The sequence below is a fragment of the Phascolarctos cinereus genome, unplaced genomic scaffold, assembly GCF_003287225.1.
Source record: "Phascolarctos cinereus isolate Bilbo 61053 unplaced genomic scaffold, phaCin_HiC Scaffold_1;HRSCAF=81, whole genome shotgun sequence".
In the NCBI taxonomy this organism is placed as follows: domain Eukaryota; kingdom Metazoa; phylum Chordata; class Mammalia; order Diprotodontia; family Phascolarctidae; genus Phascolarctos; species Phascolarctos cinereus.
The window spans coordinates 139689743-139701786 of record NW_027555514.1 but is presented as its reverse complement, the minus strand read 5'-3'; the positions used below and the strand labels follow the sequence as shown (position 1 = coordinate 139701786).

General features: G+C 36.8%; 1 protein-coding gene across 1 annotated transcript in view; it reads right to left on the bottom strand.

The window, feature by feature from the left end:
- Window positions 1-8599, bottom strand: part of PNPLA8 (patatin like domain 8, phospholipase A2) — a 45046-nt gene extending 36447 nt beyond the window's left edge. Inside the window, exons 1-4 of the mRNA XM_020984628.2 lie at window positions 8454-8599; window positions 3171-4349; window positions 2876-3027; window positions 169-320 (exon numbers count right to left, since the gene is read on the bottom strand). Coding sequence (XP_020840287.1) covers window positions 169-320; window positions 2876-3027; window positions 3171-4209 — 1343 coding nt within the window. The 5' untranslated portion in view covers window positions 4210-4349; window positions 8454-8599. The remainder of the gene's footprint in view (window positions 1-168; window positions 321-2875; window positions 3028-3170; window positions 4350-8453) is intronic.
- Window positions 8600-12044: the final 3445 nt, after the last annotated feature.

Here is a 12044-nt window from a genome sequence, read left to right as displayed (position 1 = left end):
ATTTCCTTTATGAAAAACTATTTTAGTAAGATCACAAACCTGAGTTTGATTTTATAACAATGTAATGCAATTATGTTTGATTTTTCTAACTAAAGAATCAGGTAGTTCAATTTCCATGAAGTTAAGTTGAACTCTAAACTAATGCATTAAATTTTTTCCCAGTCCTACCTTATTCCTCCACCATCAATTGTGAGAATACGAATTCCTCTTCCTTTCACTGGATCTGTATAGCCAATTAAAGCCAAATTTTCCCTAATAGTAGCTTGAAGAGCTTCATCCTTAACTTGTCTTAGTCGTAGTAAGTATGGAACAAGTTTTTCCTGTAGAGAAGATATGTTTCATGAATTTTAAAATGCAAGAGTGAAAAGTTTGTATCATGTTTTCAAGAATCTCGTATCAATATTTTGTTTAAAAATTATATCACTTACATAATCTTTATAAAGCTCACATCAACCTCAAGTAAAAACTTTTCTTTGTTAGGTTAAAGAAAATGCAGGGACCTAAAATAGATTATATAAAATCTTCCCAGAAGAATTATGACAAAATCTTAACAGAACATTATCTGTTTAATTTAATAGCCACCTATAAAAGTCCCTACAATGTGAATTGCTAAGTGAAAGAAAAAGTAAAAAATAGTCCTTGTGCATTTAACTAGTTCTTTGCAATAATCGCTATCAGAGGAAAAAAGACAAATACTGCTTCAAAATAATACTCAGGAATAAAATATTAATTGCTTTTAAATGTAGAAATAAAACTACAAGATCTATATTTGTAACAGTCTAGGAGATTTAATAATGAATTTCTGATCAGACCAAATGAAAAAAATTTTGTTAACAAATTAAGAAAATCTCAGAAAAGCAGAATGTAAGATGGTTCAGTTTAGAGTTCAGAGGTTTAAATTCACTTTGGGATTTAAGATTCTGAAATCTTTTTTCACTGCTATTCAGTAACTCAAGTTTACATTCTCAGACCTGTAAATAAAACTGCGTAAGGCAGAGGTTTCAAAAACCCAGAGAGGCCCATAATACTCCTAGGTAAGGCCCAAACCAGATTAAAATGTAATTGTGACATATTTAACAAAATAAATAAAAATACAGTAAAACACAGATAATGCTAACGTGGTTTTCTAAGTCAATATGCATCTGCAGGGATCTTTATGTACAGTTTAGTGGTCTCCATTTTTATTTGAATTTGATACTACTAGTATAAAAGGCTGCAAGATGGTACAGTGGATGGGGTGCCAAGCCTGAAGTCAGGAAGACTCACCTTTGTGAGCTTAAATCTGGCCTCAGATACTTATTAGCTATATGACCCTGGGAAAGTCACTTAACCCTGTTTGCCTCAGTTCCTCATCTGTAAAAAGAGCTGAAGAAGGAAATGGCAAACAAGTCCAGTACCTTTCCAAAGAAAACCCTCAAAAGGGGTTATAAAGAGTCAGACATGACTAAAGAAATGAACAATCACCAAACTAATGGTATAGGGAATACAGTAGCCTCCCCAAACCACTAAATGAAGAAACAGCCTTTGTGATAACTAAGTATTAAAACCTAATGAAAAATAAGCTTCTTTTAATAATAAGAACTTGAATACTTGCATAAGAATAAATAACATCCAATGAGGCAGTTGCCATCTAAAACAGAATGTACCTGAATCCTGGTAACATTAGGTAAGACTGAGAATGCCCAAATCACTGTTCATCTTCAACTTCAGTTTCACAAACTGATGAAAATACTAACCAACACGCTTGTTGTAATTTTAACAAAAACTCTGCTTAGGAAATATATGACACATATCACAAAATGTTATTATAATGATAAAGATTCAATTGTTCCATTTTGTATATATAGAATACTTCATACAGCAGACCAATCCACTTAGATTTATCCACATTATTCTCATTTTACAGTTGAGAAAGCCGAAAAAAACAATGGAATGTTGAAAAACCCCAGAGAAGAAAGCTGAGTGACTCTACCAGATTAAGATCAGCAATGCTGATAGAGCTGTAGGGAGACAGACACTCTAAGACAGTGTTGATGGGATTGCAGACCACTCAAAATATTTTAATTCAGTGATTTCATTGTTAGGTTCTATCCCAAAAGTATAACTGAAATATCTGTCTATTGAACAATATTCATAGCTGCTCTATCTGTAATAATAGGAAAAGAAATGGAAACAGCCTATATTCAAACAACTGACAAATAGCTAAATAAATTATGGTATGTTAATGGAACAATATTATGCTACCAGAAAAAATAAATATAAAATAAGGAAATACGGAATATTTGTATGAAGGTGATGAAAAGTCTGAAGAACTAGAACTGTCCATACACTGAGAGTAAAAGAAAGGAGGAAGGTAACTAGGCCCAAAAGTCACAGAATTTTGGACAGGCAAGGAAAAGAACATAGAACAAAAACATTTTATCTACCTGTTAATTCTTTTGGCTTTGCCTCATTAAAAGAAGTGGGGGAGGGGGAGGCTTTCATTTTGCCTCTTATTTTTTATGTTTATTTGATAATTTTTGTTGATAAATTTATGATTTTTTTAATGTTCTAAAGAATAAAATGTTAAGTATTGGGTAAGCCAACCAACAGATGTCAAGAAAAACCTTTCACTTTTTATGTGTAAAGCTTATTTAGTACCAATAAGGTAACATTTATCAATAAATGGATAGAGTAACTTTGCAATTAATATGTAGTACTTAAAGTAATGAGAAGGGAATTATAATTTTCATCTTAATTGATATATGTGTAATGAATATATACTAATAATTTAGTGTTCTCAAGAGCTGCTTCTTGGCTCGGGAGTCAGAGCTCACAATCCAAAAAAATGAGAATCCCACTCTTTGAGAGCTTGTATTAAAAAAAAAAAACTCACCTTGACAGCTAGTGCTTTTGCTTCAGGAAATGCTAGGAGATGAAAAGTTATTTCTTCAATCCTGGTAATACAGAGTTTATGGTCAGTCGTTCTTCTTAATGCTTGAACTAAAGCCCGGGTTCTGTTATCTATACTCACCCTTTCAATAATCTATAAAATATATAGAAAGAGAAATCAATAACTCTGGCAAGATGGAAAAATATTAAATCTTAAGAAAAACCAGGAAAATAGAGAAAATCCCAAGTCAGACAAATATCAAAAAAAGTTAAAGCTAACTACAAGGAAGCCTTGCCTTTTTCTCGTTGAAGATATAACCGTCTTTTCTCTTCATCTTGTTTTTCTTTCTTGTGAGTCTCCTCAGCTGGGTCGCCTCCTTGAAATTCTTCCGAATGATGTTTCGAATCAGCCTTTAATTTGGGTACAAGTCCAACAATGTAACCACCCACAAGTGCTTGTACACTGTCAGTAGGTCGTGCAAGAAATTTGGCAAAGCTCTGTTTAACAGAAACTGGAAGAGCATCAGATGCCCCAGTGAGTTCCTCAGGGTGACCTACAGTAGCTGAAAGAAACTGTGAATCCGTCCCCTTCTCTTTAAGTTGAACTACTTCCTTAGGAGGACTCTGTCTAATTTCAGCTTCATTCTTTCCCACTTTCATCTCTGTATCCTGCTGCATACGGTTATTTTCACTTCTTTCAGTCACATTTGTAAAGTATGAATTTATATAACTTGATAAAAAATATAATGATTCTTCAAATTTTGTAATTATATAGTTTGTATAATAAATGTTTTTTTTATTGTCTTCTAGATCTTTCTCTAAAACTGGGTCGATTTTTGCTGGGCTTTCCAAAGAAGGGTCTGAGATTTTGCCTTCTGGAAAAGGGCTCTTTATTTTATTGCCACTGGAATCATTCAGAGTGTTAGTACCAGAAGCTTGTTTAACACTTTTCTGGTTTACTATGTCATCTTCTGATTTTTTCCTCAATATTCCTGGTTTGAATCTAGAGAAACGTGAAAACATTTCATTCTGATTGCCAAAAACAGCTTTTGAAACAGAGTCCAAGGTGTTTTTAATACGGGACATATGAATATTCACTTTTGTTAGTCCCTTGGGTGCAGAAGTTCTAAGTTTTAAAACTCCAATGTGTAAATCATGGTTGTATGGATTATGACAGTGTTTACTACAAACAAATGTGTGACTTTTGGTACATTTATATCTTGTTTTGCTTGTATGGAAACTTCTTTGCTGACTGATGTAGCTTATCTTCCAATAATATTTAGGTATGCACAAGAGATATAGTGGCTTACTTCTGTTTCTCACAAAGGCTTCTTGCATTACTAAGGAGATAAATATGTATATCTAAAGTCAAATGAATGGACATTACTTAAGAGATTTTTATTTCCCATATGTTATGGCTTTCTTTCACTTCACTCCTGAATGCTTCATTTAAAAAACGCCACAATTCATAGTCTTACCTGAAATGGCAACACACACAAAAAAAATAGAAGGTAAGTTAAAATTTTAAGAATGAGAATGATAAAAAAAAATACAGTCTTTGAATTAAATTCAGGCAATCTGCCTCAAGGAAACGGAATAAAAAATGTTTATTGTGGCTCACGCAGCCTTTTAGCTTACGGGAATGAATCCAGCAGTCAGGACAGTGAAGCTCAGTACAAGTTCAACTAGACAAAAACTTTTGGGAGCTTTTCAACAGATTAGTTCTCCTAGCCCACATAATTTAATATATAAGTAGATGCTGCTATCTCACACATGATAGTTTTATCCCTTTAACTACATTGTAAACTTTTTAACAGTAGAACTTTTATCTTAGATTTTTGTATCCAAAGCTTAACACAGAGTAGGGACTAAGTAAAATACCTAGACAACTGGGAAAATCCCTTCTAGTTTTTGTGTTGTTTTTAAAGATAAGCTTATCTTCATTCTACTAAACATTTAAAAAGCAAGTGTATAACTTATTCATTTAGATCTGTTCAACAATGCCCTCTCCCCATGGTTTGTAAGAATGGGAGAAGAGAAATGGGAGAAAGGAAGATAACCTGAAGCCAGGATTACAAAGTTTGAGCCATTTTAGCTCTCTGCCTGGATGTGGTAATGAAAATTAGTATTTATTGAGCCTCTACCACGTGCTTCACAGTGCTGTGGGTTTTACAGAGGAAACAAGAGACATGAGTTCTTGTTTAGAATCTTGTTAGGTGGACAACACTGACATACATGAAACAACTGAAGAATAATTAAGTACCAAATTGTGTACCATATGCTGTAGTTGTAAGGAAAGTTCAGAAAACAAATCGGGATAACCTTGACAAGTTAGAGAATGTTTCATAGATACTTTGAAGCTAGGTCATGAAGAACTTGTAGGGTTTATACAGGCAGAATGGAGGGTATTTTGTGTATAGTCAATCAACCAATTCTAAATCACTGGATCATATATAATAGCTTTTGAACTGGAAGGGACTTCAAAGGAGGAGAGTGAGGCAGAGGGAGATTAACAGACTGGTTCATGGTTATATGACATTGTTTCAGAGATAAGATTTGAACTCAGGTCCTCTGATTTCAATGAGTACTCTTTCCACTCCAATACTGTTGCTATTTAGCCTACTTCTCTCCATCTTGTCCACAACAACACCATGAAAGCCTTTGCTAAATGCTTTGCCAAAAGGTCAATGAATTATTCATACTCTTTAATCCAACAAATGTCCCACAAGGCTGGACAAGATGTCTGCTAAAGTCTCTCCCATTTTCAATCTATGATCCTATGATTTGAACCAAGGTTCCATGACTCCAAACACAGGACTCTTTGCACTAAACTATGTTGCCTCTCAAAAAATGAACTCAGTATGTCATAACCAATTCTTAATGAAGTCATGCTGTCTTTAAGTAATCATTACTTCCTTTCTTAAATGCTCATTAACCATCCCTGCAATAAAGAATTTTAATGGAATGGAAAAGAAATGGCTTATCCAGAGTTGTTCTGAAGAAACACTTAGTGTATACAGAGGATAAAAGAGTGAGATGTGATAAAGATAATCCCAAGGTTTCTAGTCAGGGACAGTGAAAGAACTGCATTACTACTGTCGGAGACAAGTTAGGAAAGGAGGTCAATTTGAAGAATAGAAAGAGAAATGACGTTTAATTTTGGATACACTTATTAAGATACAAGTGTATCTTTCAACCTACTAATTCATAAGGGTACTGTGAAGAATGTGCTTTGTATAACATAAAATGCCATACAAATGTGGAAGAAAAAGAAGGAGGTGTTTTGTAGTCAGTACCACATAAAGCTGAGAATAAGAAATAAGGGCTAGATGTGTACATTTGGGTCTCATCCACAAAGAAGTAATGACTTAAAGTCATCAACTTACAATGGAATGAATACAGACATAAAGAAAGACAGAGAACCGTGCATCCACAGGAATACAAAGGGAGAAAGAAGAAAGTCAGAGGCAAGAAAATCTAGAAAAAGCATTGTAACAAAAACAAAAGTAGGGAAATTCAAGGAATGAGTGTTGTTGTTTAGTCCTGTCTGACTCTTTGTGACCCTATCTGGGGTTTTCTTGGCAAAGACACTAAAGTGGCTTGCCATTTCCTTCTCCAGCTCATTTTACAGATGAGGAAACTGCGGCAAACAGAGTTAAGTGACTTATCCAGGGGTTACACAGCTAAGTAAGAAACTGAGGATGGATCTGAGTGCAGGAAGATGAGTCTTCCTGACTCCAGGCCTAGAATGCTATCCATTGCGCCCCCTACCTGCCCTTCATGGAATAAGAAAATGAAATCAATGAAAGTAGAGCAGGATTAAGGCCCACCACCAGCACCAAGATGTGCTGTCACAAGTTGAAAAATAGATGGATCAGTATAAATTTTCCTACAATTCCAGAAAAAAGAACTCAAAGTGCATGTCAGTTGTATCGTCTTTATATATGAAAGCGTTTGTCATTAGGCTGTAGCTTCTACTGAAGTTCACAATTCCATTTAACCCTGTTGAAGAAAAAGCAGTAATCTACAGGGTGTTTAATCTGGCATTTCATACACCATAAAGATATTAAAACTATTTAGGGTTAGAAGCAGCAGAGTTCAGTAGAGAGAGCACTGTATTTGGAATCAGAGAACTTGGGTTCCAAAATGACTCTGTTACTTAATACTTTTCTGACCTTGGTCTTCACAATAACTCTGTGATCCAGAGAAGTTTCCATATGTATAAAGTGAAGAGGTTAGACCAGATGAGTAAACTCTGATGTCCCTTCCAGTTCTAAATCTTATGATATTCTTAAGACAAAAAATGACCATACTGCAAGTATAAGTTGTTTTCAAAAGCAAGGGACCACATGATTAGAAAAGGTGTAAATCAAGTGCCATGGGGAAATAAAGATTTTTTTTTATTACCTCAGTTCCTTACATACTTTCAAAAAGATTTCTAGTACAGCAGTAATGGCTAAAAATTACAAACTTCCATAGGTCCATAAGATCACAGATTTACAGAGAGAAGGGTCCTTAGATGAGATCTGCTCCAACCACTTCTTTTTAAAAATGAGAAAACTGAGGCCCAGAGAGGTTAATTAGCTTGCCTTCCTCATATAGGTGGCAAGTTTTAACATTTTTGTTTTTATATTCAATTATCTTTCTCCTTGTGTTTATCAACCAGAAGATAAAACATACACTATTTTAAGAATTACCAAGTAATAACGATATCATGTTCTACCCTCTGTTCTTCTGCAAACCTGTTCTACACCTCTTCATTGTTTTTTTTTTCCTTTTTCCTGGAAGTCACTTCTTTCTTTGGTTTAATGCCATCATCCTATTTCGATACTAGGTTACTTGCAGCAACAACTGATGATCATTCCCTCTCTCTGTCTCTCTCAAATCTTAGTCTCTCCACCACCTCCCCACCCCATGCCCTTCCAGCTCCTCTAGAGAATTCTCTATAGATCTATAGATATACACTGATACGAAGATCTACAAATCTCTTTAGACCTATAGATCTTAATATCGCTGTGTATACACTCACAAACACACGGTGTCACAAAAATTTTAGGGGGATTTTAAGCTCCTAAAACTGCATACACATATTAAAGACAGACAGAAAATCCTACAACTAGCACAATTTACACAAAAAAGCAAGAAGCAGAGCTTACTGGAACAGCAGCTGGGGGTGGGAGTTGAGGACAAGGAAGGAAGGACTCTGGGGACGAATATTACCTCGACACAGACACCAAGAAGTGTCTACACCACCAGATTAAAGGGCCCAACTATGCACCCTGGACCCGCGCAGGCTCAGGAAGAACGGAAACCTGGACCCCGGTGAACAGTTCAAGACTTGTCAGAGCTCAGGAAAGGGTAGGAAGAGGGTCGGAGGGAGGGAAGGGAGTGGGTGGAGACAGTAAAACCCAAACACAACCCAGGGCGGCGGGCGGGTAAGGAAGGGGGAGGGGGCCTCTGGACCACTCCAAATCTTTTCGGATCTTCAGGGTCCGAAGCGCTGTCACGAAAGCCTCAGAGCTGGGGGATGAACAGGCCCTGAGAGGCGAGGGAAGGGGAATGAGGCCGCTGGGCCCACTTACCCGGCTGCAGGCCGAAGGCAGCGAGCTCAACGTCTCATCTCGCCCTCCACCCGTCAGAGAGCAGTGACGTCAGCCCAGGCCCGGCCCCAAGCGCACCACCCGAATCAGCTGAGTAACCAACACAAACAAGCCGCCCAAACGTGAGCCGCTCAGAACACCCCGTCGCCCCGCCCCCGCCGGGCCCTACGGAAGTGAAGTCAAAGCGGCCGTAGCGTGGCTCAGCCAATCAGCGGGGCCGTAACGTGAGACGGGGCCTTCGGCTTCTAGTTTCCACTTCCTTCCCGTCCCGGTTCTGGAAGTCTCTCTGTTGTGGAGTGAAATGCGTGTGGCTCGAGGTGCTTGGGGGAGACTTGCCTCCCGGACGGCTGACGCGCGTGATGGGGCCGAGAGTGCCTTGACACTCCCCCGTTTAGTGAGCATCCGCCCTTCTCGGCTGCGGCTGCCCGGTCCCCTGGTGCCCGTGCCAGTTTTCAAGGCCGACCTTTCCTGTGTTTAGAGGAACTGTGTTGTAACCGGCCGGCCAGGACCGAAGGGAGCTCAGTCAGGCTGGTGGACCTGGAGCTCGTCCGGCCTAACCACGTCATTGTATAGCTGAGCAAACTGGGGCACAAGGAGGTCGGCATTTCTGGTCAGACAGATTTTAATATATAAAAATTACAAAAAGCAGTGCATCCAGTGTAAGAGGCAGAGGAACAGGCCAGGGGAAAGCATTTATGATAAAAGTCTGGCTAATAAAAATCTGTAAGGAATTGGCACTAATGTGTAAGATCCTTAGTCCTCCGCTTTGACCCAACTAAAACCCCACCTTCTACAGGAAGCCTTCCCCTGCCCTTTTTAATTCCAGTTCCTTCCTTCTGTTAATTGGGTCCTATTTATCCTGAATATCTTTTACTTTGTATATATTTGTTGACATGTTGTTCCCCTTCCCCATTAGATTACAGTTTGATGATTGTAAGCTGCTTGAGGGCAGGGACGGCCTTTTGCATCTCCAGGGCTTAGTCCGTTTCCTGGCACATTAGGCCCTTAATAAATGAGGATTGGTTAATTCAATAAGATAATCTCAAGAAAGAAATAATTAAGTTATCATTCCCCAAAGATCTATGAATAAGCTGTTCTCAAAGAAGAAATAATCAGGGTGTCTGTTCTTCCATGAAAAGCCAGAGACCTCACTTGTCAAAGGCTGAACTGCTGTTGTCTTGTATTTGGAAATAGGTATTTAACAGAATTTAAAAGGATCAAGTATCAATTGATGTAGTGCATTTTTTTTTCAATCCACAAGGCAAAGATAACAGGGATAGGGTGAAAAATTTTTTATTTCGAAGTAAAACAATTTTTTTGTGTCAGTTGACACACCAGGTCCTTATAGTGTTAACATTTACAGGGTATTCCAAAAGTCTTAGTGTGGTTTTAAGATGTCAAAACTATTTAACTTTACTTATCAGATTTAAGCTATTAAAGCTTAAAAATGCGGTAAGACCTTGGGGACATCCTAAACTTGCAAACAAGAAGAGTGCAAACTAGGGCTCTTTAATATACACGCCTGGCATCACTGTGTCAAAGGATACTGCACAGTTTGGTTACTTTAGTTTTAGTGAGTTCGGTTGAACCAGTTCATATCTCCACCAACAACATCAACAGGGCATTAGTGTTCCTGTCTCCCCACAGCCATCAACAATGGCTTGTCTTCGTTTGAAAACTGCCTGTTCATATCCTTTGCCCATTTATCTATTGGAGAATGGCTCTTGTTCTCATATATGTATATCAGTTCTCCATATATAGTATGTTAAACCTTTATCAGATAAATTTGCTGCAAAGATTTTTCCCAGTCAGCTCTTTCCCTCCGAATTCTTACTGCATGAATCTGAGTTATACAAAAGCTTTTCGTTTTTATTTAATCAAAATTGTCGATTTTAATCTTCAATGATCATTTCTACTTATTGTTTTATTAGGAATTCTCTATTCATATTTATGAAAAGTGTATATTTCATTTCTCTGATTTGTTTATCAGATAGCCCTTTTGTTCTGGGAGTCATCGTCCTAACTCCCATACTAAGGAGTCAGATCCTCCTCAACAAGCCTGCATTTCCCCTTTAGGGTAATAGGAATACCTCTGAGGGATTGAGAGGGGTCTTCTCTAATGTTTTATAAAGTCTCAAGTCTCCATTGTGATGTGGTCTTCCCAATTTTAACCAGCCAAGGTGGTTAGTATCCCAGGTCAATTAATATCAATCATCCCTCTACTGAATTAATAAATAAAGCTTTTTTGGTACAGATTTTTTTGGAAAAAAAATAGCTAAACCATTTTTTAAAAGGAAAGAAATACCAAATTGTTCAAAGATGCTTTGCAGCAACTGAAGAGGAAATAGAATAAATTATCAGAAATTCTTTTTGCCCAATCAAAACATAACTTAGAGGAAATAGAGGAATACTTAACAGAAATATAAAATATCAGATTAACAAAAAAAAAACCAATTTACATAACCCACTATCAGAAAAACAAATTTAATAAACTACAAGTGAACTCCCCCTAAAAAATTTCCAAGATGAGATTGATTTAAAAGTAAATTCTATCAAACATTCAAAAAACAATTTCAATATTACATAAATTTTGCAATAATAAGAAAAGAAGGCACCCTTCCAATCTTTCTATGTTACAAATATAGTCTTGATTAATAAGGAAGAGACAAAGCAGAGAAAGAAAATCACAGACTGATACCCCTAGTGAACACTGCAAAAATTTTAACCGAAGTATTAGCAGATTGGCTACAACAGCATATTAGAAATATTAATACGCTAGTTGGTTTTATACCAGGAATGCAGGGTTGGTTCAACATTGGAAAGGCTATAAATGTAATTAATTATGTTAATGATATATGTAAAAACCACATGATTATATCAATAAATGCTGAAAAGATTTGACAAAATCCAACATTCATTCCTGCTAAAAATTCTAGAAATCCCAGGAATATACCTGGAATACTGTCTTATCTCTGCCTTCTGGCATCCCTAGCTTCCCTTAAGTCTCACTTAAAATCCCATCTTTACAGGAAGCTTTTTCTTAATTCTAGTGTCATCCCCCTGTTATTTCCTACTTATCCTATATATAGCCTGTATATTTGTGTGTTGTCTTTCCCATTACATTGGGAGCTCCTTGAGGGCAGAGACTGTCTTTTGTCTCTTTTTGTATCCCCAGTACTTAACACAGTGCCTGGCACACAGTAAATGTTTATTGATTAATTGAATAAATGGACCTTTCCTTAATATAGTGAATAGTATTTTTCTAAATCTAATTACCCGATACATGGGTTATGAAAAAAAATTAGAGTCATTTCTAACAATATCAGGGGAAAAGCAAGAACGTCTATTATCACCACTACTATTTAACAGAATGATAGAAATGCTAGCTATAGTAATAAGACAAGGGGGGACAATGAAAGAATAAGCACAGGTAAAACTAACTTTTTTGCAGACAATATGGTGGTGTACTTAGAGAGCCCTCAAGTCAATTAAAAAATTAATTGAAATATCAACTAGCAAAGTTGCAAGATAGAAGATAAAAATACACATAAATAATCAACATTCCTGTATATA